This window comes from Solea solea, chromosome 4, assembly GCF_958295425.1.
Source record: "Solea solea chromosome 4, fSolSol10.1, whole genome shotgun sequence".
Lineage (NCBI taxonomy): Eukaryota > Metazoa > Chordata > Actinopteri > Pleuronectiformes > Soleidae > Solea > Solea solea.
The window spans coordinates 23,447,058-23,471,974 of NC_081137.1; the positions used below are offsets into that span (position 1 = coordinate 23,447,058).

At 40.5% G+C, this 24,917-nt stretch overlaps 1 protein-coding gene and 1 long non-coding RNA gene across 6 annotated transcripts in view; one reads left to right on the forward strand and one right to left on the reverse strand.

The window, feature by feature from the left end:
• aff4 (AF4/FMR2 family, member 4) overlaps window positions 1–24,917 on the reverse strand; it is a 26,338-nt gene continuing 1,421 nt past the window's right edge. Inside the window, exons 1-21 of one of the 5 annotated variants that reach the window (XM_058626758.1) lie at window positions 17,826–17,933; window positions 13,550–13,679; window positions 10,412–11,224; window positions 10,123–10,161; window positions 9,908–9,994; window positions 9,542–9,569; window positions 9,371–9,434; window positions 9,050–9,142; window positions 8,458–8,602; window positions 7,572–8,331; window positions 7,315–7,463; window positions 6,737–6,825; window positions 6,178–6,412; window positions 5,581–5,678; window positions 5,161–5,224; window positions 4,417–4,553; window positions 4,127–4,198; window positions 3,872–3,965; window positions 3,663–3,706; window positions 3,264–3,484; window positions 1–2,360 (exon numbers count right to left, since the gene is read on the reverse strand). In XM_058626758.1, the coding sequence (XP_058482741.1) occupies window positions 2,233–2,360; window positions 3,264–3,484; window positions 3,663–3,706; window positions 3,872–3,965; window positions 4,127–4,198; window positions 4,417–4,553; window positions 5,161–5,224; window positions 5,581–5,678; window positions 6,178–6,412; window positions 6,737–6,825; window positions 7,315–7,463; window positions 7,572–8,331; window positions 8,458–8,602; window positions 9,050–9,142; window positions 9,371–9,434; window positions 9,542–9,569; window positions 9,908–9,994; window positions 10,123–10,161; window positions 10,412–11,224; window positions 13,550–13,679; window positions 17,826–17,830 (3,495 nt within the window). In that variant the 5' untranslated portion in view covers window positions 17,831–17,933 and the 3' untranslated portion in view covers window positions 1–2,232. Of the gene's footprint in view, window positions 2,364–3,263; window positions 3,485–3,662; window positions 3,707–3,871; window positions 3,966–4,126; window positions 4,199–4,416; window positions 4,554–5,160; window positions 5,225–5,580; window positions 5,679–6,177; window positions 6,413–6,736; window positions 6,826–7,314; window positions 7,464–7,571; window positions 8,332–8,457; window positions 8,603–9,049; window positions 9,143–9,370; window positions 9,435–9,541; window positions 9,570–9,907; window positions 9,995–10,122; window positions 10,162–10,411; window positions 11,225–13,549; window positions 13,680–17,825; window positions 17,934–24,917 lie in introns of those variants that run through there. The other 4 variants (XM_058626757.1, XM_058626759.1, XM_058626760.1 and 1 more) reach the window with 4 other exon arrangements.
• Window positions 6,595–24,917, forward strand: part of LOC131458071 (uncharacterized) — a 23,569-nt gene continuing 5,246 nt past the window's right edge. The window contains exon 1 of the long non-coding RNA XR_009240058.1: window positions 6,595–6,967. This is a non-coding gene — a long non-coding RNA (uncharacterized LOC131458071). The remainder of the gene's footprint in view (window positions 6,968–24,917) is intronic.

The following is a 24,917-nucleotide window of genomic DNA, read 5'->3' on the forward strand; positions in this document are numbered from 1 at the left end:
CCAAGCTTAAAGTTTTATTTCCCACAGAAACAAGACAGTATTTTGTAAAAATCCTGCATAGGTTAAAAAATTAATACCTCCTCTGACTTTCACTTGTTTTCAAGTGCAAGAGGAACTAACAGTACCTCCTCCTCACAGAAAGAAACCTGGGCCACATTGTAATGCTAGTTTTTGCTGAGATGAAAATGGTGATCAAAAAAATAACATGAAATAAAAAAAATTAAAAAACAGGTTTTAAAATAGGGAAGAAGTGCAAGAAAGTTAAGGAATATGAATCTTTAACAGTCGGACACTTGAGATTTGGCCTAACTCATCTTTTCTGTTGACAAACAAAACCAAGGGAGAATATTTTCCAAGAATACTTCATGGTCCAGGCTTTCATGTTTCCAGCATGGGAAGTGGATTTGCGCATAAGAAGAAACCAGACAGTTAGCAACTCAAACATCTGGTTCAAAACCACTGCCATCCTAACATTCTGCTTAAATGCCACACAGTAATTCTGAGTAAGAGGAATATTCCTACATGGAGAGCTGGCTAAGATTAAAAGTTCTCATCTGCAGTCATTGTAATACAGGCATGATGATGGTTTTGAAAATTTGAAATAGCGACAATTACACATACATTGCATCTTAAACCCCCGCCCCCAGTTCGACCCTGTTTCTTTACACTTTTCTAAATATTTGACCTCTGCTCAGGGGCAGAAGAAAGAAAGAACTGCTCGGTATATAAATATAATCTATATTGGCCATTAAACTCCTTATCTGAAATATATAATCGTCATAGATTTAAATCTCTGTTCTATAAATGCAACACTGCTAAATCTGCATCACTAATGAGTTTCAGCTTCTCTGGGGATTATCTTTCCATGCAGAGATGTTTCGCTCTCATTGTGGCGCTCACACAGGCCCAGTTTCTTTTTGTTTTTTGTCGTGGTCGTTTATTTATTCTATAAACTGCAATGTGACTGACTGACTGCACTGTACACAGAATTGGATACGATCTACAATACTTTTGAGACCTTCCCTGCTGTTTCTTAGGGAAAAGGGGGGGACTGAGCAAATGAGAGGGTTAAAAAAATAAATATGGCTGGAAATGACACAGGTTGCCATGAGGGTAGATTAAAAACATTTTTATAGGAAGAGACGCTTGTTCTGGGGGCAGCAAATCTCTTATATATAAAGTATTATTGTACGTGATCACTTGTATTAAGGCCAAGAGCCACATGAGCAGCCCCTAGAGGCTGTGCTGGGCCTCACACCCAACAGGACCAAAGAAATGATTTGATCAAAAAAATAACCAGCACATCATTTTTTCTTTGCAAAAATAAAATGACACGGTAAAAAAAACACAGACACACTGATCAATGTGTGTGTGTCACAGTTAGCCCATGCAACAGTCCTGTGGGCAGAATCTGAGATCAACCTCTAGTGCCTAGAGACTTGAAGGGAAGATCAATCAAGTTGGTGATTAATGTATTTAAAAGAGGATTTAAAAAGTGTTCAATAAAAACATAGTTGTTGTTGTTGTCTGCTTCCATTCATTATTTGTTGAAACAATAGCTACAGCAAAAATAATAAAATAAAACAAAAAAGAATTCATTCCGGTTTATGACGAGTGACCGTTTGTTTTCCTGTAGCTCAAAATACAAGGCACAAAAATGATAAAGAGGAACCTTCATTTTAAAGCACCTTTGGTGTTCATGGGAGGTACTTTGGTGAAACAAAGTGAAAGCAAAAAACGGTTAAAAGCCAAAGTAGCCTAGAAACCAAACCTTAGTTTTAGTGTATTGATAATAAATAATTCATCCGGCATTTCCATGCCGAGAAAGATAAAAACATGGCGTTCAAAAACGGTAAGAATGCCGATATATGACGAATGAAGATACACTGTTGTTGTTGTTGTTTTTTTCCCGTGTAGCTGTTTTTAAATGCGTCTCCCTGTGCGCTGCTGTCGAAGGTGTGAGATGATTCTGAATTGCTCAGTGTTTTTGGCAAGCTGGTGTAGAAAATGGACACAGTGTTGGAGATAAGTCTGAGAAGTTCTTCACCTGTGTGTACATGAAGGACCAGAGGTGGACTGTGTGTGCGCATACAGTTCATATTTGTATGTGTGTGTGTGTGTGTGTGTGTGTGTGTGTGTCATTGGGAGGACATGCGTGTGTCTTTGAGCACATGTTGCTGAGGTGGCGAGAGTGTGTGTGTGGAAGCAGTGGGCTGGGAGAGCCAGTCCTTGCTAGGGAATAAGCTTTGCGTCCAGGCGCAGCCAGTGGAGGCCCTGCCGCGTGTAACGCACCAGTTCTGTCATACTGCTGGTGTTGAAGATCAGAGGACCCATCACCTTGTCCAACTCCAAGAAGAAGTCTGCTAAAACGAAGACAAAGCACAAGGGGGGCAGCGTCAGTTACAAGTGTTCATCATCTCATTAGTTCACTTTTCTTCAAGTCATTTCTAATAGAAAGAGTGCAAAAAATGCCAATAAAAACATCTTAAAAAGTCAAAAATCAAAAGTAAGTCAATTATAAGTGTCACTAAAACATAAAAAATGACAATCGTCACATCTGAGAAGTCTGATAAATGGAGTATGGTCCATAAAATGTCAGGAAACGTTGATCAAACCTGGAAGTGACGATGTTCAAGATTCACTTTTTAATGATTTCTTTGTTTTATAGAGTAAAAAAATGAAGAAAATATTCAAATTTAAGAAGCTGAATCAATCAGAAATCTTGTTTTAATCATGAAAAAGCTTCAAACCGATGAATCAATTACCAAAATAGTTGACGATTCATTTAGACATAGATTAGTAATTGATTAATCGAGCAATTGTTTCACCTCTAATGGAGTATAAAGAGAGATGGTGAGGAGGTTAACACGTTAAAAAATGAAAGCTGAGAAACGTGTTCATAAAAAAACACCTGTCAATGACTTTCAGTCAGAGAAATGCTGATAATTATATGGTAAAAATAATTTTCCTTTCTACATTCCTTGCTTTCCATGGTGACAGACTGACACAACAACAAAAACAACAACACGCTGCCAAGTTTTAAATCAATTTAACACGGCAAGTTAATAACCACTGCACAGCATTTAAAAACCTTGTAAAAATGTTGTGGTGGCTTTAAAGTTCCAAAAACATTCCTGACAAAACATCATGACAAATAACTAAAGCACAACTGACTTAATGAGGTTATTTCAGTCAATGCAGGATTGATTCTTAGTGTCCAACCTTGCTGCCTGAAAGTGAAAATAACAAAAAACATGGTTCACCTTTCTGCTCCTTGGATAGTTGCTCGGCTTGTTCCCACACCTCGGTGGCATACAGGAAGTTGGAGGTGACCTGGACGTAGCTGGCAGCCATCTGGTGGATACGCTGAGGTATCGTTACCGACGAGCTGGTGCTGCTGCTGCTGCTGCTGACTGACGAGTAGCTGCCGGCTGTTCCCGGGGACAGTTTGGGAGACACTGGAGAGGGCATGCCCGCTGCCTTACTGCGGGGCAGGAAACAGAACAACTCGGTTAACTCCAAACTACCTGTGAACTTTATGTGAAATTCTACAAATGGAAACATATGAGACAACGTTGACAGTCATTTCTCAGGACAGGACACAAATGTCTTCTTTCCAATTACTTTTAACCTCCAAACAGTTAAAGAGAGACAGGACTTACTTTCCCAATCCAGGAGAGGGAGCCTGGGTGTTACTCAGTGAATTCTGACAAACACAACGAGGGAAAGAACATTATGTACACAGAAAGGAAGCAGGTTACACATTCACAGAGCATAACTACATTCATGGAATTTATATTGCCTCCCTGTGGTAACCAACGTTTGCCAAGCAAAACTACATAACGGGGGTTTTGAAAAAAAACAAATGTACCTTTAAGTGTTCTGTGAGTGTTTTGGAGTATTTTAGTGCGCTGTCTTTCCTCAGCTTGAATAACCGCAGGTAGAGGAGGGACTGGCACCGTAGGCTGGAAAAAACAAATGATGATTATCGATTGCGTATGTAAACTCTCTCTCTCTCACTCAATCAAACGGCGAGAGTTTTGAGTACTTTCAATTACATATTAAAGTCAACACGTGTGCCACATCAAACTGAAATCCATCACCTGATGTCAGTCAGCGTACTCACCACAGCACAGCGAGCCTCTTGTCTGCTGACGTAGCATCAGGGGCCATGTAGCTTTTTAACTTCATAGTGTATCTGAGAGCACAAACAGGACAAACATTTAGTTTCTACAAGAACGATTGGTTTCAGCCATTAATAGATACATACTGTACATAAATGACCTCCTGCACTACACACAACACAACTAAAACACTACCAGTTTCCTTTTTAAACAATTTAAATACTACTTGTATGAGCCTAAGGTACCTCTAAAATGTCATTCTGTGAGAATGCATAAATATGTCTGTCCTTACTTGATGAGCTCCACGGTTTCAGCATACATGGGGAAGGGAGACTTTGCCTCTTGGGCGCTCTTCTCCAGAGCGTTACCACATTCAATAAAAGACACCACCGCGTCCAGGTAGTAAACGGCCTTCTCGAAACGGTCCAACTGTAAAACAAGGAAATATAAAATAATAAATAAAGTCACTGGGGTTTTTACGTGGTGTCAGAAAGCAAGTCAAATATTTTTTTCATGAGAGTGTAACTTTGTTCACTCACATTTAATTGTCGGTATGCATTGTATGAAGTTGACAGCAGCAGCTGATGATTATAGAGTTAGAGAATTGAAAAGCTCGTCTTTGATAGACCTATTGTTATGTTAAATTGTCTTGGCAAATAATTTGAAACAACTTAAACTGGCAAAAACAAAGAGTATCACGTAATCTCCAGGTGAGTGACTGATACTGAGCCGGTTAAATACAGCCACCAGCTTATATTACAGCGAGCAGGTGACAAGAACATTCATGTTTTCAGAGGAAAAGGGGGGCGGGGGAATCCCAGTTATATTTCACTGCAGTACAATAAACACTGGTCATTTCACCAATAAAAGAAAACATGTTGAAACCAGTGTTAAAGCTCTGTGTAAAACCTCACCAGGATGCAGTTTTACATTAAAAGGTATAGACCGTGTTACTCTACACCATCTCCTCTTGTGGCTTTGCATTCAACAACAGCTCAATTACACATGTAAATAGTCTTTGGGTCTTTGCTCTTACCAGTGCATCTGCATTGTGTTTCAGTTTCTTGGCTTCCTGTAAGTAGTGATCAGCTGAATGGACCCTGAAGCAAAGTTGAAACAGATCTAATTACTGGAATTGTAAAAAAGAAATACAAAAAAAACCAAACATACAATCTTTGTAATAAACACTGCCGCAGCTCACTTGTCAAACTAGAAGAAAATATAAGCAGCAAGGCCGTGCGCTTTCTTCACTATCATGAAAAGGATAAGGATTTGCAGCAGATAATCCTTTAAAATGGAAATGTATGTCACCTTGCATAGTCCCATCTATTCATGACATCCCCACCCTCACACAGTCTTTGAGCACGAAAGGCAACGCTGGGCTCCCCACAGCAATTTTTTTTTCTGCATATCCCCACAGTGGGGGGTTATCCACAGTGGAAAGAGCTCCTCTTACCTGTCCTCAAACACCAGCTTGGATCTCTGCGACTTGGAGCCGTCCATGGAGAGCGGAGGCACGGCCAGCTGGTTATCACAGCCCTTTGAGGATTTTTCCTGCACAGGCAGAAAAGTGAGAGGGGAATGAAGTTTCAAGAGAGAAAGGGTCCAAGTGTTTGAAGTCATGGATAAAATAAGGAAAAGGGCAACTGTGAAAGAGCAGCAATGCTGAAACCTAACTCTAAGGACATTGAACATAGCATATATGGGAATAATTCAGTCGTTAGCTGCTTGATTGTAACCGTAACCATATCTAAGTGCGACTAAAATTCTATTCAAACAGGTATATATGTAAATGTAATGTAAACTGTAAAACTGTGTGTACATTGACTATATAAGCAGCCAGTGTACACACGCACACATCAATCTACGTCCTCCACCTCTATATCCTTTTTACCCTACAGCCACAATTCTTTTTTTTGCTGGCTTTGTTATTCGAGTTCCTCCAAGGGAGAAATTCTGCACAGTTGGCAAACATGATGAAAGAGTGCACTCATACGTCGCAGTATCCTCAGTTTTTGCCAGCTATTCCCACGTGCGGCAGCTTTCACCCTACCTTGCCGTCGCGTGTGCTCCGTCCCTTGTCTTCCCCTTTTCTGTGTTTGGAGGTTGAGTTGCCTTTGGTGCTATGGCTCCCCTCCTTTCCACTTCCTGTCCCACTGGACAAAGAGGTGGAGGACTGGCTCACTGTCCTCTTTCGACTCGGATGCTCTGCCTTGGGCGTCCGCTGCAGACCTGACATGGATGGAGAAGGCACTGGCTCCTCTTTTTTCTCCAAAGACCTCTTAGACCTGATGGGATATAAAGTTATACTCACTACACATCTATTTCAATTGACTTGTACTGCAGCAGTAGTTTAATCATAAAGATATTAGGACCAAAGGACAACATTCTTATCATTCCAAGTCATTAGGACAGAGCAAAGACATAAAGGTCAACATGTTTGCCTTTAATAAAGAGTATGATGTAATAAACAAGCCATGAGGATGAGAGCTCACACTTTCTTTAGAGTTCATATTATCAATTATACAAATATCCAAGAAGCGCCAAACACTAAAAGTAGTTTGTGTGTATTCAGAGGATTTACTGTGAAGGTGGAAAAGAAGAATACTCACTCTTTACTGCTGTTTTTATGATGAGAGACAGTTTTATCCTCAAGCTTGCATCGCTTGCTCTCTGGCTTGGTGCCGCCTTCTTCTTCAGTCTGGAAGATGAAAACATCACAGGACATTTAAGGCAAAGACACATTAAAGACAAATTTGCATTCGCTGATATGTGTAAAGACCTCTATAGTAACCGATATGAAGACATTTAGCACACTGCATCTCAGCACATTAGATGTTCAGGTGAGTACAATCTCTGTCACTTAAGATAGTAAGACTTCTTGTCCCATAGTTTCACAGTTGTGATTATTAAGACCATATCATAATATGGCCAAAATTCCAAATTTATTTTCTGGATCAGCAAATTTGAATCTGTTGTTCCTTTGTTTAAAGCTTTGATGACGCTGTAAGGTCACTGTTGGGCAAACCAGTTAACTCAACTAAAATTAACTTTAAAAAGTAAGGGATTTAGATGATTGTGAGGTGAAAGAGTGTTAAAGTCACATGGTCTTACATTTTACTCTCTTGAACGCGAGAAATAAAATTAAACAGGACGTACTGTAGAGAATAGGCACGGAAATTGTCTCTACCTTGTGTTTCCTCTTGGCCTTGCTAGAACTCTTCTCGGTCTGCTTGCTGAAGTCTTTGCTGTCCCTGTCAAGAGAGTCGTCCCTCTCCACTTTTATCTCTGCGGGCTCCTTGTACGGCCGCCCTGGGATCCTCGACAGCAAACTGAGATCTACAGGAAACAAATTTGCACAGAAAATTTAAATAATAACAATAATAATAATAATAATAATAATAATAATAATAGGCTTGTTCGCCCTATTGAACGGTTTCAACTCACCTATTTTCACTAATAAAATCTGCTGCTGTGGCTGCCGCGCAGGGTAGCGCTCCTCAGGGTCACTCAGTGGAGACAACAGCTCTTTTTCCTCCATTGGAGAAAACACACACACCGGCGTTCTGATGCTCTCTGTGTACTTGGGCGTCTGCGACGACGACGGGATGCTGTCATTCCCCTCAGAGTCCGACGACGACGAGTCCGTGTCGACAAACTCACGAGACTTCTGCTGCGAGGTCTTGGTCGGTGCCTTGGGCTTCCGTTTATCTACAGTGCTGGTGACTGCAGCCGTGGTGGGCCTTGGCGAGGATTTGGGCTCTTTTTTGATACTTGGTTTGCGGGAACCCTTGGTAGCAGCTTTGGGCCGATGGGGGGGTATCTCAGGAGCTGGCTCGCTCTCCACTCGCAAGCCTCCCTTGGGTTCCTCCACCACTGGGGGCTTCTCAGATTTTTTGGGCTGTTTTTTACCCACACGAATGCGCGGATTTGCGCCACCCTCACTCTGGGCGGGGGATTTTTGCCGACCACGGCCCCCCTCTGCACCTTTTTGTGCCGCCCGTAGGTCCCTGCTGGGTGTAGGTGCTACTGAGTCTTTTGAACCGCCTCCCTGGCTGCCATAGCCACGCCCTGAGCCATTGTCCCTGCCCTCTTTCTTGCACTTTGTTGGAACATTATTGTTGTCCACTGGGGAAGCTGGGGAGCACTGCTTGGCTTTCTTGAACCAGTTGTCCAGCTGCCACTTATTGGCCATGGGTTGTTCAGGCTGAAGGGGTGCAAGACGAACACAAATATGAAAAACTGTCTTGGCAAGGATCATAAAATGTACATTAACAAATGTATTTAGGGCAGGAGAAAATGCATGGTACAAAGTTAATGGTTAAATCATTACTTCAGGAGAGGCGGGCCGCGGGGGCTCGTTGGCTTCACTGTCTGTCGTGCTGCTTTCGCTCTCGCTGTCTGAGCCCGAGCTGCTCTCTGAACCGCTGTGGCTGCTGGAGTCGTCCCGTGACTGCTCCGCTCCTTCACTGTTATTGCTGTTGTCGCAGAAGAATGGAGTCAGATAATATTATATCGTGTGCAAAAGGTGCACAGAGAACTATTAAATCACATTTTGATTAGCTCAACAATGAAAGGGCACATTCAATAACAGGGGAAACATTTGTTGAGACACCACACCACTCTGATCACTTTGTACGGTTGTACAGAGGGCAGCAGTGTCTGTAGCACTATATGACTTATTTGAACAGTTTTATGTGTTAAAAGTACACTAAACACTACACTTGACAGATCAGTGCTTTTTTTGTGGTTTGTGCATCATCTTGTTGAAAAATAGTATATAACCCTTCGATAAAATAAAAGCTAGAATACCACTCCAGCCTCAGAATTTTAATCTGAGTCAACACCTCCCTAACACAGTCACAAGAAAAACTTATTAAAATTCAAGTTTCATAGAAGTACATTCACTATTCTCCAGTCTTTACCTTGCTGACGTGTTCCTTGAGGCATTCTTGGCAGGGTCCTGTTCTACATCACTATCTTCACTGCTGCTCAGCTTCAGGTCATCTTCGAGCATACTGAGATACAATGAAGCATGATTAAGGCTATGTATTTTATTACAGCAGTGTAATCGCTGCAGATTGGGAGTGCTGGATGGGTCTACCTAAGCATGTCTGGTTACTTAAGTTTTCCTAGTTCATTTATAAATATATATTTATTAAGTAAGTATCCTGCTCTCTGGTGTTTTGGAAAACTAGGGAGGTGTGATGAGAAAGGAGTTGAGAGGGAACGGGTGAAAGACTTACGTGGGTTGGTCATCGCAAGCTTTGGACTGGTGGCTGCTGGAGCTCTTGGAAGAACTGCCTCGCTCTACAAAACACCAAAAAGTCTCATGATCAATATGTAAAACACGTACAGTATATGCATTTATATTATATAGTTTCAAAGTTTGGGTGTGAATCAAGTCCAATACTCACTGTGTCCACTTGGAAAAGGATGAGAGTCCTGAAGTGAAAAAAAAACACATTAAGGATATAGAATATTTATATTATAACTCATTTCATCTCAATTGTGCTTCTCGTTGTTTGACATGACTTGATTACAGGTTGTGAATAAGTTAAATGATTAATTAAGTTTGTGAAAGTTAATGAATGTCAAACCCGTATGATAACGTTACATCAGATTAAATATGTATCTATAACAAGTCCCACCAAAAAAAAAAAGGCCTTGTGTGTTATGGAAGGGCTGTTTGCAGCGTACTAGTCATAAATCATTAAGCCATACAACTCAAAATGCAATCGCTCGAATCTAAGAGTCAACACTGCCACTGATCCAATGCTGACCTTGGTAGGGAATGGAAACTTGGAGGGCTCTGTTTTGCAGGGGGTGTGGATGGCTGTCAGTGGAGGAGGCCAGGACTGAGTCATTTCCTGAAAGAAAGAAAGAAATGAGTTGGGAGGTGTGAGTAATGTCAAATGTCTTCTCATTGACTCTTGACTTGTCTCTGAATACCAACAATGAAAGAGAGCTTTTAAGGGGAATACTATTTTGTCCATACCTTAAGAATTTCATCGACACAGTTGGCATCGCCGGAGCCCTAGAGAGAGAGAGGAACACCGTGCTCAGCACTTATGCTCATAAACACCATGATGTCAGTGCAGCAGGTGAGAGGTAGCATCCATTTTGAGGACCATGACTCATCCCATAGGTGTTTTATTAGATGTGCAAGTTCAGTCACAACATGAGTAACATGCAGTGACGCCATTTACTGGATCACTATGTAGAAATGCTCCACATATTTACACTTAGTACACCCTTTAACTGAAGGTCAGGAGATGAAAGCTTACCTCCACAGGCTGAGAAGGGATCTTCAGTTTAGAAAGCGAGGCTTTGCCATTTGACTTCATCTCTCCCATAGTGCTGCTGTGCGACTGGCCACTGTAGCTCTCTGCTTGTGAACTCTTGGGTTCTGCAGTTTCCTGGCCGTCCATAGGACGCACGTAGGCTGTGGGCTTCTGCAGCATGGAGCCAGGTTTGGACATGAGAGATGGGGGAAAGGCCTGACTCGAGTGCTGTCCACTCGTGAATGAGGGGTGAACCCGCGAGGGTGAGTCCCAGTTGGCCTCTCTGTCTCGTGGAGACTTGGAGCGGTAGCGCTCTTTGCTATGGTGCTGCTCAGCAGACAAGGAGTTCCGTGAGTGGCTGTTGCTGCTGGAGGAACTCAGCGAGCCCTTGGCTGGACTTGACGTGTGTGTCTTTGAGTGGTCAGACCCTCCACTGTGTTTACTCGATTTCTTTTCCCGCACCTCCCCTCCGTGTCTTTGGCTAACGCTGCTGCTGCTGCTACTGCTACTGCCCCCGTTGTTCCTCTGGCTGCTGTGCCCACCCTGGAGTCCTGAGCGTTTCTGGGATTGGGATGAAGATCCACCTGCTGCGGGACCAACAGGAGTCCACTTACTGTTCTGGCCACTGCCACCACTATTGACACCACGCTGGTCCCCGCCAAACAAAGGTGGGCCTGATTTCTCCTCAGAGGAAGACGAGCTGTTAGAAGGTTTACCACCAAGCTTTGGAAGTGTGTCACCAATCGGTTCTTTCATCTCGTCGTAATTGCCCAGCATGCTTTGAATACGGCTGGACAGTTTATCTTCCTTGCTGGACTAAAAGGACAAGCAGAGAATGGAAGGAAAGGAGGTGGGGTAGAGGATAGTGTGGTGATAGAGAAGAGAAAGAAGAAGAAAAGGAAGGAGAGAAAAGGAACAGAGGGATAGCAGAGAGGGTGGGGAGAGAAAACAGTCACAAGTTCAACACGTATGTTAATTACTTTCCAACAAAAATGCTGAAAATGTCAGTCAAATAATCCAAATGAGAATTATTGAAATGCACATTTTCATCCAGCAAAAAGATAAGACCGGACGCCTTTATCGCTCGTCACGGTTTCTTATTTAAAATAATTGACTGAGGCCTAATCAGCCCATCACAAAGTGTTAGACAGAGTGTTATGCTTGTTCAAACTGTTGCCAGACCAGCCCACACTTATCTGTGAACACAGATAGGCTTCTACTCGTAGTTCCCACACCATGGTTTATCAATCGCTTTTAGGCCACAAGTTCCAACCGCCCTGTTTGCAATGAGACTGGGACAGAAGTCAGCACGAAGGTTCCAGTTTCACATTCAGACTCAGATGACTGATTCACACAGAAGGTGAAGAAACTGAAGCCGTTAGCTGCTGGCAGGAAGTGTCACTAGCTTGGTCACAATGTGCACTGCACCACTACCCCCTGCCACCACAGTCTGGCTTATGTGTGAAGCTGGTTAAGTGTAGCATCCCCTCATTCTCTTGAGGCCAAGCAATAATGTTGTATTTCAATATGACAAACAAAATACAGACTGTCTGACTGCAGTTTTTCCCCCCCCCCAAATCAACTTAACTACTAATCTAATTGATCAATGAACAGAGAAAAGTAAGACATCTGTTTTTGAAACGATGCACTTTGTGATTCTTCGTCTTTGTAGTACTCAGAAATCCAATATTGCGTGGCTCTAATTTTAAACAAATAATGTCACAGTCTACATTTTGTGCAACACAGTTCTAAGTGGGTGAACTCTGCACCATAAAAATGTTACTGCTGGTCTACATCTGGGAGGCCACAGCTGCAGCTGCATGCACACATGGCCTTTAATGCAGAGCACAGTAAACTTCCACTTAGTGGAGCATGACAGAGGAGGGGGGAACAGTCAAACTGAAGCTTACATAAGACTTAGACAAGAAGGAGACAAGAGATACAAAGTGCAGAAAAGCCAGTGACTTTCACAGTTGTGTTTTTCCACATGCCACCCTCTGTTTTTTCCCTTTTGGACAACAGATGAACAAACGTGTACAATAGAATTTCTGCTGCAAACTCATTTGTTCCTTTTGCAAAAGGTCAACGAATTTCTCCTCTTTAAAGTGAGCTTTTACTCTTTCACTTTGTTGTGGTCCAAAACACACAGGCCAGCACTCACTCTCCTCAGCCTCTACCCTTTCGATTACCAACCTGTCAGGACACATTCCTCTTTGCCGCTTTGATGTGTTACTCTGGCCAAGGAGAGATGGCACTTACCTCTGCTCAAATCTGGTTAGTGGCAAAGATTAAACCAGTACAAAGAACTCAATCCTCTTTACAATTATACTGACTGGGGAGGAGCTGTGAGCTGGCTGGCCTACATCTATGCATCTGTGAGCAGAAGATGAAGACACTGAAAACACAGGAGGTGCATTCTTATGTTTCCTTTCCACCACTAAAAACCTAAACATGAACATGTGCTGTCAATTAAAATCGATTGTATTTTTTGCTACGTCAGTCAAAAGCTGACAATCGGAGAGAGCCGATAATAATATATTTCAAGCCACAATGTGCACAAATCAGCTAATTACATCTTTAAATTTGTGTGAGATCATCGCGATTAAGAGGAGGAGGAGGAGGAAGAGGAGGACGCCGCCATAATGTGAAAGAATTGTTCAGCCAAGTTAGAGGAAACTTCGCTGTATTTAAAGCACATCTTGCCCCGTTTAGTTGTATCAACAGTAAACAGAACCCAGGCTGTGCAACGCTGAAGGTCATTGTCAAAAAGAAATAAAAAGATCCTTTCTTTTGCATTAAAACATAAGACAAAGCTTTAGCTCCGGGCTAAATTAATTACAGGAGTTTCTTTAAAACATCTCGCAACACAGAATGTTTTCAGAAATTAAAAGCAAACAAATATGACATAAAGCATGCATGCACACCAGGAGATAAACAACAAAAGACAGAGGCTTTTCTTTTCTTACCATAGAGGCCTGAAGCTACACATTCTTTTTTGCCGTTAAAAAAAAGAGCAATTCCATATTGACATAAATACTGCTGGTAGAGTGAGCCGCTCTCACTTCCTGTCACAGTTACAAATTCCTCTCAACTGACTGAATCAATTACTGTCAACAGTGATCATGAGGTAAATTAACTTACCACTTTGTAGGGTTCAGGGAAGAGAGGGGAATTTGCTGGAAAGGCCTCTCCTCCTCCCTGCTGGATTTCTTGATTTCTCCTTTCTCTTTCTTTCATTCGGAGCACATTCCGGTCCTCACGGTTCATGTTGCTAATAATACAAACACAAAAACACAAAAAGTCAAAACAAAAACTTCGAAAATGTATATATAATATATGATGCACTTTTTACTCATGGAAATCAAGGATGGGTTTACAGTTACAGAAGTGGTGTTTTGAAGGAGAAACCTGACACCACGGAGAATGTACCTGCTTAACAGCAGTTCTCCTGTTTTTATATAGTTATTACATAATTTGGGAAACAATGCCATGTAGTTCAAGTTTCCAGCTCTTCACAGCAAAGCGTACAGTCATGTTGGTGATTATACACTCTCCATTTTGAATCACAGTTTTTGGGTGAACCACAAATAAGCCTGTAATTAGTGAAACCTCACACATTGTAAACAGGAGGGATCCACAGAGATGACCTGCAGAGAAAGAAGGAGCCTCTAGTAAACCCCGGCCTCGTCTAGAGAAGCGTTGCGCGCCTCTTGATTTCTACTGCAAACAACCTCCCTCTCCCATCTTAAATTTATCACCGCCATTTTTCCAACATTGCTGTTCAGTGTCATCTGTAGATAACACAACTGGTAAAGCTGTCAGTTCAGGGAACCCAATAGAAAAGTTTGTTTTAAATAAAGCATCTTTGGAAAGAATCATGGACACCTATCAACACCTCATACAACAATTTTCCAGGGCAAAAACAACTTTTTACAGAAACTAAACCACAGCTTCATGCCCATGCTCATTCTCCGGTAGCTTAACACCCATATTAGCCCTTCTGAGCAAAATGTACCTGCAAAATAAAGGGCCGTGTCCTTTTAAGTGGATGTCTGGATTGTCACGCTGCCTGAGTTTAACCACAAAATTTTGGGGCATCAAACTCAAGGTAAAACGCTCTGCTGGATACCATCTGGAGCATCAAAACACAGGCATTTAATTGTGTGTTTATTGGAGACAATGAACCTGACAATAATGACTGATGTCGACTGCTTTCTCTTAAAACATTGTTTAACAGAAAGCAGCGACAGAGTTTTGTATCCAGAAGGAAGCAAATTATCAGCCAGGCGTGTCACCTCTCCCTGGTCGACAGCTTCGGGCTCTGCCAGCAACAACAATGATTTTTAAGGCTGTTGACAGAGTGTGATTATGCTGCAACCACCCGGCCTCCTCCTAGATTATAAGCACGACACACAGGGGTGTTCAATTACAATCCTCACCAAGAATGACTGAAAAGATGAAAAGAAGGCAGATAGGAAGCACAGGGATGACAAACTAGTTTGTATACTGTGCATGAAACTACGGGGGGGGGGGGGTTTCCTAGAAGAAGTTGATCTGGCTCAACAATCTCTTGGTTACTTTCAACACTGTTCTTGCAGCACTTCACTCAAGAAAAACAAAACCATTTTTAAATCAGCCACAGCATGACTCATTACATGTAACAGACGAAGTGGTTTACAAATCACCTCAAAGAAGCAACCATGGCTACTTTGAAGAAAATAAAACATAGGCAGACGATTCTCAGTCATTCCAGTCATGCATACAGAGGAAATGACGAATGTACTAGATGAGAGATAATTGGAAGAGACACTTCTTTGGTGTTAGCAGATAAGTATGCAGACACAGGCATCTTCTAATGTTTGTGGCGCCATGATCCAATTCACTGGCTGTCACCTGCTTCATGTAATGGGCCGTACACAGTGAAACAAGTTTTTTATTATTGTATCAGCTCTTTATCCACACGACGTTTCTGGAGCCCTGAAAAGCTATTTCCGGAAAATGGGTCACTGAGTGGGAAAATCTAAATAAACGCCACATTTGTGTTTTCATGTATACAACCAATACTCTACTTTGTGAAAATGATAACGTCACAGTCCCACCTATCCGTTGCACAGCATTGGCCATCGTGGTATGTGCGGTCATTGTCTTCCTCTTGTCTTTGAAGATTGTTTGTTCTATTTTGTTTTATGTGAACATGTCTGCCCTTACTTCCCCTGGCTTGGTTAATGATTGTACACATGTTCATGTATACAATCACCTTTATTTTTAAAGTTTGTAAACAGTGTGTGTATTGCTTTACGCACATGCTCGACATGTTTGACAAGGAACATTAATTGGGGTTGCACTCCAAGTTCAAAAGAGCCAGGGTCATACTATTGTTCAAGTGGAATGGTATGTCATGCTAAATACTTGGCAGATTCTTTTCCAGGAAAAATTAGTCGTTTTAAAAGTGCATTCATGCTGTCTGTATTCTCTGGATGTGTTCCAATGACGTGATTGAGAAATAATAATAGTGTGTGATGTCACTTTTGGAGTAGGGGCTGCTTGTGTGAATGGGCTGCTGTTGATCAGAAAACAACAGGCGAACGACAATTCTCAAGTAATGCTATTGTCAGTTCCACTTAACTGACTGATCTTTTTTTTTATTAGTTTAATTAGAGGCCACACACTGACATACTGTGGTGCAGCACTCAAGGGAAACGTGAGACAACAAGTTTTGTAGATTACAATGGTTTCAAGAATACTGGAGCGTTAGTATTAACCAGGTGCAACAACCAAAACTATTCTGAATTGATTATTAAGATCACTCACAATACTATATACTAGTATAAATACTTGCACAGATCCCACAATATTCCCGTTAAGAAGACACCTTATGATTCCAACGTTACTTGTTTAAACTGAACTAACAATCCTGCTGCATAACGCCACTCAGTGTGGGATTTCAGGCAGCACCAGCCCGCTGTCAAAATCAAGAGGCACAAGGATTAACACAACAGCGGCTGCATCTGTTCCACCATGCTGGCTCTCTAGTGAGGCAGAATAAAGTAGCAACATTTCTGGATATATAGAAAAGGGGCTTGTGTTAAACACAACCTTAATATGATTAATTATTAACTTATGACTTAAATCAACAAACCTGGATTTGCCACAGTCGACTAACAAAAAGAAATGAACGTGTATTTTCGGGGGCCTGTTTGAAATGAAAAATGAAGTAAATTTAACATCGCTGGTTTGACCACACAAACACATGCGTACTGTTTACAACATGGCGGACAAGTGCTTGTGTTTGCATGGGTGGCTGAGCATGTCAAAATAGAAAATGCAATTACTGTGCGAAAGTGTTCTTATGCAAGGAGGAAAGTTTTGGTAACATGACAAAACAAATGCTACAGCACGGTCGATCCGATGAGCTGTCCCTAGTCTTAATCATAATCCATCCATCTTCCACTGGTTTATACCAAGAATATTCCAATGCAATTTGTACGATAGCCTTTCCAACTTACTTTCAAGTTCAATCTTTAATTTTCTGACATGAATATAGGCCGTGTCCAATTAAGTCGAGCCCACATGCACATGTTGTTTATTTCTTTCGAAGGGCAGTAGCTAAACCTGCGGTTTGTACAAATAAAATGTGGCTCAAAAACCACACTTAACGAGAAGCATTCAATACAACTACAAGCCCTGGTCACGCTCCAATATTGGGACTTTAGGGAAAATATCCAGAACAACCCATAATTTATACTTATACAAATGATAAATGTGCCTTGACCCAAGCAACACAGAGCTCACATTTGCAGGAGCAATGTAGTATGGTAGGCAACGAAGATCAGTTAACAACAAAGAAAAATCTTGCCTCTGCAAATTAGTTCTTACATAACGTTATATTAAACACCATGTATTATAATTAAAGTGGAATAGCTAGCTACATTTATTGCAATCATTCATTGGTGTGCCAGGCAGAAAAGGTCACAGTCGGCTGAGTTCAAAAGGCAGTTCACTCTGTACCAAAATTAATCAGCTCATCTGCCTCACACTCGGCCAAAACACAACAACCAGGCCACGTCTTTAAGACAAACAAAAAAGGAAGGAGACCTGATGGCTATCTGACCACTATGAATACAGGACTCTGACACAGACTTCATGAGTCAATCAAAACATTTCAATATGACTAGTAAATGCATGTTGTACACACGGACAACTGCAGATAAAGAGAGAGCTACTTAAATGCTCAATTTCTACCAGACAAAGAAATAAGTAAAGTAGCTGTTTACTAGTACATGTCTAACCCTGACTGAGAGGCCATGGCCCCATTCACTGAAACATTGGAAGGAGGAGGGGAGGAGGACTCAGAGGATCTCCCAGGGATTCAGAGGTATGTTCGTCATGACTTGTAAGCCTAAATTTCAACACCAACCTCATTCCGTGAAGCCAGCCTGGCCTTTTCCTGAGAAGTATCTGTGGGCGTCCAGGTGAAAGAGCATTACGACAGAATCTTCACTCCACTCAGTGCTAACTATGTATTTCCTTGGACTGGAGAGAAATCTGTCTTAGTAAGGGGAGGGGACTGTTCTCGGGAGATACCACATGAGGAAACAGCAGGGGTAGTCACATGCTACGCTAAGTCATGAGGCAACCGCTGCTTTTGTTTGTCTGTGTGTGGTGTGTGAATGTGGAGTGAGTGTAAAAGAGGGGAGTCGTATCGTCATGCCTCACATCTTAACTTCCAACGGCAGAAAAAAACGCTCAAGAAGAAGCAGATTCATTTTTAACTTGGCCTCGATACAGACTCTGTTACATACAGTACAATGCTCAACATGAGAGAAAAGCATACTTTTGCTGATGTGGCATTTAAAAAGTCTACTCAATGACAACACACAGAATTAATAACTGGTATTGGACGTTCTCACGCCTCTATCCTACTGTAAAACATGTGATTTTAAATGACAATAACCCTTTAAACTTTACAGTAACAAGAAATCAGAAATAAAAACACATCAAAACATTGGCTATTCGCTGTAAGACGGTCCCATAAAAACTAAGTGCACATCATAAATCACCTCAGGTGCAAGATAGCCAGGCTGTGAGACAGCCACAGCAAGCTGTTTTACACAAGTGCATTTTCACATTATCACTACTGAGTACCTGAGGAGGCAATTTTGATACCAAATTAAATTATTATTAAATACAGCAGCAGCTGAATGAAGACCTGTCCTGCCAACTACCTTATCTGACTCGCAAAAAAAACTTTAATTCAAACACGTCAGTGTATTGAATTGTAAATAAAGGCATAATATTGATATATTGTTGATATAAAGATATACAACAGAACTTGGAGAAACCAAATTGGGGTTAAATTGAAAGGTATTAAATCAAAGGGACACAACGAGAAAACATGAGGTTTACGACACGAACACAAAATTAAACTGACAAAAGAGGTTAAAAAAAAAGGATCAACACAAATGGAATAAATAAGACAGTGTCAGCGCAATGTTAATATACAGCATCTGAGGCAATTAGAATAAAGATCAATTGGAAGTAAAACAAAAGTGAGGAAAATGTAAGAGGGAAATCTACCCTTTCTCTGAGAATGGAACAGCCTGCCTTGTCCCATAGAAGGAGATGTTATTTTACACCACAGGGCCTCTCCTCCAATGTGATGTCACTGCCCTCAGTCAAGTCCAGCCAATCAGAGCCAAGCTCCCCGTCAACATCCTCCCTCCCTCCCCCATTATGCCCTAAGCACAGGGCAAAGCACCAGCACAGTCTGTTAAAGGGACAGAGTACAGTTCCCGACGTGCAGTGCAGTGCGTAACAAAGTGGAGACTTTTCATCAGCTACATGATGACACATGCTGACAAATGTGTTATCATCATCACATGGTACAAAGTCTTTTTGTTTTTTTGTTCTGGTACAAAAACAGCATCCGAAACATTTCTTGCAGTGTTTTGTAGGTTTTCTTTGTCCCAAGGCAGGAGGAGCTACTTTATTTACATTTACATGTAAATGAAGGTTATAGTCACTCACAACTAGTTCTTAACATTCTCTGTGTTTTGGTCATTCCTGAATGCTCCAGTGAACAGCAGAGAGAAAGACTGGCCTTCACAGAAAGAAGAAATGAACAATATCATTCAAAACCACAGTTAAACAATTCTCAATACAGACACGCACCCATAGATGTAGTAATAATTGAAAAAAAAATGACTAAAATAACACCCTGTTGACTAACTGATTAATCATTTCTGGTTTCACCAGTCATATGAACTTTTGTAATGATTTGAATTGGTCTCACCCAACACCTTTAAGCCCATTTAAAAACTTTGCTTTAAAAAAAATATATGCTACAGTTTTCTTCTCAATATCTTTATCTAGTTTAATATAATTTAATAAAACTTTCTTGTGTTTGTTTTGGAGAATGAATGGTTGCTTTAGCTGGGTAACAGTGGAATCTTTAAACTCAGTTACAATAATACATTAATTAAAGTTGAACAGTTATCCAAAAAAACACCTCATCATTGCATCACAACTTTGCCATATTGATTGTCAACGTTTCGATGTGCTGTTTTTTTTTGTTTAAAGTGAACAAGAGGAAAAACTACCCTGAAAACCAAGTCCTTTAAATTTGGGAAAATACCACTTCACAAATTTCACAATCACTTTTAAATGCACAGCTTGTCTTTGATCAGGGCTGGTGTCCAAGTTATTTGGTTTTCTGAAGAAAAAGAAAAGAAGAAGCAGGCTACTATACTTCGTCTATAATTCAACTGAATTTGTAACAGCAACACTCTGCTCCACCTGCAATAATCTTAAATTGTCCCCATTTTACATTAACAGCTCAAAAAGGCTTTATACAGTGAAAGTTTGTTAACTGGATATTACAAACTGATGTCTATTTTTAGTCAAAACACATAAATACGACAAACCAGAAACTGTCAAGTGTACATATGTTGTTTCCCGTGTTTTAAAAACAACTTCACCATACATCTAAAACAACAGCATGTCAGTAAAGGAGGTGCAGATGGGCAGCCAGTGCCACCACCCCTGCTGCTTTAGAAGCAAACCTGCTGACTGCAGGAATTCCAGAGGGCTTGTCCATTCAAATGCTGTAGACCTGCCTCATACAAGCAGCTGTTTAATTGTTTGGTTTTTTTAAAATCACAAGAAAATTACTTAAATAAAAACATAATACATAAATCGACTAGTACATCCACAAGAGCAGGAAAATACCTTTAAAACAACAAGAAAAGTATGAATAACACTAATTTTCTCTGTCTTTTGTGTGTATTTAAATCTGAGTAGGATTGTTTGGTTCAGTCTTTAGTAAAAGCTCCTTCAATATTTCTACACAGGCCTCAGAACAACTCCAATTAACATATCAAAACAAGCCTCCCAAGTCTTGATTGACACGCTCCCTAAATACAAGCTTTATATCCTTTCTTTCAGGCAGGTTTGAAGCATTTGAACTGATTAACCGTCTGAAATGCCTCCACTCAGCAGGCATGCATTATCTGAATCAGTGGGAGCTGGTACAATTTACCAATCACAGCTTATTGCTGTGACTGTGCTGCCTTTACACACCAATTTATCACATTCATTGTTTTTATATGCGACGTCCAGCAAAGCTGTGAGACACATTTAGTATGTTTACATAACATTAGAATAAAAATGTATTATTGTGATAACTCCGACTAAAAGAGGTTTTAAAATAAACCAAACTACAGTCTGGTGTAAAACTTCAGAGATACTCAAACACACGAAGCAGGCTTTTGGCTTATTTACAGACCAGTTGGTTTCAACGGCTCCACACTGAACAAACGCTGCTCTGCTATCAATCTCATTAATAACCATTTAAGAATGCTTGTGTGCTCCTGATATAAATAAATCTTCCTGGTGTGATTTGGCTTTAGTAAGAAGGATAACATGCAGTGAGGTGGGCAATATGATATGAATTAAGGCTGCGATAATTACTCAATTATTAAATCAATTACTAAATTAATCTCTAGTTATTTTGGTAATCGCTTCACTGGTTTGAGTGTCAAAATAATGACTTTTTCAGTTTCTTAAATTGGAATAAGACAATTGAGAACACCATAATTTTGAGATATGGTAAAGACAGATCAACATTTTTCAATATTTCAACAAATTAACACAAATTAATCAATTTGTTAGTTGCAGCCCTAAAACAACCCGTCCACTTTTTCATTAATTATTCGAGAGAAATGGGCCTACCACCCACAGCACTTCCTGTAGGTTATTGCAGTTATTGAACAGTTGCAGGTAATTTACTGAGTGTTCTCCATGAACGCAAAACTTCTATGCCAACCAAGATACATGATTATTAAAAAATATGTACTATTGTCCACTTAAGACTGTGACATCTTTACACGAAGATCATTATAACTAAATATAATGGGCAGTGAAATATCATCTGTTGAGCTGTGGCTTGCAGCTTTGACACAAATAACACAATGTTCAGGGAGTTTTTTATGTGCCACACATTGTTCGTGGAGCATGACGCACAGCCCTCAGTTTTATTGGATGAATTTTCAAAGAATCTGCATCATACAAGTTTAGCAATGAATGCTTGCACAATGTTTATCAAGGGAATTTTTCTCCCTTTGCCATAAGATCTTCACTCATGTTATTTGAACTATGGGTAAGATTTTAAGCAACGGATAACCCAACCACAGGGCCCCAAGTCAAACGTATTTAATGTACTGGTATATGATGCAAGTAAAATACAAGGGGTGCTTGGGGCGTCACTTTCACCTGATAAGAATACATCAACCTATATTTCACAAACCAGTTGGGGCCACGCTGTCTCCTCCTATAAACAAATGATAATCTGTTGAGCTAATATTAGTAGTGGGAATACAAACACCATTTTTTATGTAGGCAATGGAAATGTAATACTGGATTACTCTGCTCAAACAGCCAATGTCAGTTGTTTGACTAACGCTTTTATGCAGCCGACAAGGAAATAAATAAGCTTGGCAAGGTAGTAATATCTAGCTACTGTACATGAAACATTGAAATTAAAAATATGTTAATTGCTCCATACATGAATTAACCTGAATTACTTGGTTAGTCATGATACGTTCCACCTTCAGTATCCTTTGCCGTTGATTACCCAGATGAAATATGACCTAGGGCAAAAAATGCAGGCATATGCACATTTGTACTGCACCGAGATTTACTGTACACGATAACATTGGTCAATCATCACCCCAACTTAAAATAGGAGCCAAGAATGCCTTAGGTGGTATATTTGTTATATGTCATTTGAAGCTTATTGAAGTAGTCAGCACTTTATTTGAAACTGTTAGTTTGTGAGTAATTGGATGCCTGAAAATAGAAACATGTTGAACTAAAGCTTACTTACTATGTTGAACCTCAAATCAACCTCTTCCTCTGTTGACACTTTCACATGTATACACTGCCAAACATGAAAGTAACAGTAGCAAAAGTAGTGTTGTCTGACCCCCTTTAGAATGTATGACCTGCTCTAGTTCTGGTTTTATTCATCCACATCCACCTCACTCTCATTTATGCAACTGATCCATTACTTGGTGGCAGCAAAGCACTTCACCTAGTTTGAAAAATGTTCCGCTGATGAATTTCAACGTTGTTTAGATGAGCTCCTGTGGTGATAAACTATAGCTGATTGTTATCATTCCCTGGACAATATGATGATGCAGTATCTCACCGCAGCGATCTGTCCAAGGAAGGGGCTTTCATGAACTTTACATCCACAAGACAACATAGAAACATGAACCAGCCTAATTCACATCGTAGAGAACAAAAGCTGAAGAACAGACGAATGAGGTCAGGACACAGTGAGAATAATGTTCTGCTGTGTGAGCAACAGTACTGTGGGATAAAAAGAAGAGCTGCTGATGTCCGATTAGATTCAGGCTAATTAAACTGGCAGACTCAGCAAGAACCTCCAACAACCCTGTTTTACAAGCTTCTCTTGGTAAAGGAAATCATATTTGATTATAAATTTAGAGATAAAGCTGAGGACATTTCTTCTTCTTTGGTTGACTAGGGTTAGAATGAAATATAGAATAAATGAATGAAACTGGTGCAGTATACAGGTGCAACTACTGAAAGATACCTGTATACTTATTAACAACCACATGACTGTGGTGAGTCGCTTTTGACTTTACTTATGAATATCGCAAGTTATCAAAAAGAGCTGAAGACAAATGCAATGAGTGGAGAAAAAAAATGTATATCATGGTATTTTTTAAGTTCAACAGCTTCATGGCATAAAATGGTAGTTTTTCAGGCGTGAGAGAGGCGCAGGTGAGAGTGTGTGCTAGTACTGAGCAAGAGGGAGCGGTGCAGTTGTGTGGCCATTAACATAACTGCACACATTCTTGGTACTCAAAGGCATGTTTTCTGCAAAGTTGGTGGAGTTAATTGTTCATTGCTGCAATTACTCCCACAGATGCTTCTTCAGCTAAGCATTCTGTTTTTCATATACCGGTCTTCTTTTCGGAATGAACCAGTAAACCACCCAACACTAATTACAAGCACAATATACAATAGATGTGTCAAAGCCAGAGAAAACAAGCACCCACTCCAATGTCTGGACTGGACAAACAAGTGCCCTTTGCTTTGCTACATAAGAAACAGTTATACTAAAAGCCACAGTACAAAACCAAAACAGGAAATGAAGAGGATTTCAAAGCAAGCTGCTGCGTCACAGGGAGCACAAGACACAGAGCAGAAACCTTTTATCTGCTGTAACCATTCAAGTCGATGGCCATAACACACTGACCATGTTAGTGTGAATATAGTCATTAGCTATAAATAACAAAAAAAAACATTAGTATTTCCCAAATGTGCTCATCTAATTTTTCTACTCAAGAATTCCCATTGTGGTTTGGTGCTACACCCAACCCAAACCTACCCTTCTCTATTTATTCAAATTGTACCATTTCTAAATTACTTAAGTCTCCTTTTATACATTGTGCTGTGTACAAGTTTTCAAACTGACACTGATAAAAATATAGATGCGATGGGTTACTTACTTACTTGTACTGATAAAATCGGGTGATCAACATATATACTCTGGATTTCAAATGTTATCGCTTACATGATCACCCACAACTTTGGAATTAATTACTGGTTTTACAATTGAGACAGATGTGTTTACTACTTTATAAGTATTCAATCCATAAAGATATGTACAATTACTGCATATCTAAAATAAATAGAACCTTTTAATGTTGGGGGTGTATATGGAAGCACATGGACCGTGAAACATTAAGATTGACTTGTGTGTCATAAAATTCTGTGACTCCTTATAAAGAGTTAAAATAAAGCTCAGCAAAGTAGTCTGCATGTTCTGTGTCAAGGAAAGAGTGAATATGAAGCAGATCTGACAACCTGTATCCATATTTCTAAGTCAGACTGGACTTTTATCCATGAGTTACTTCGGAAAAAATGTAACCCTCCCTCCCTCCCTCCCTCCCTGTAAACACAGTCGTTTGGGTTACTG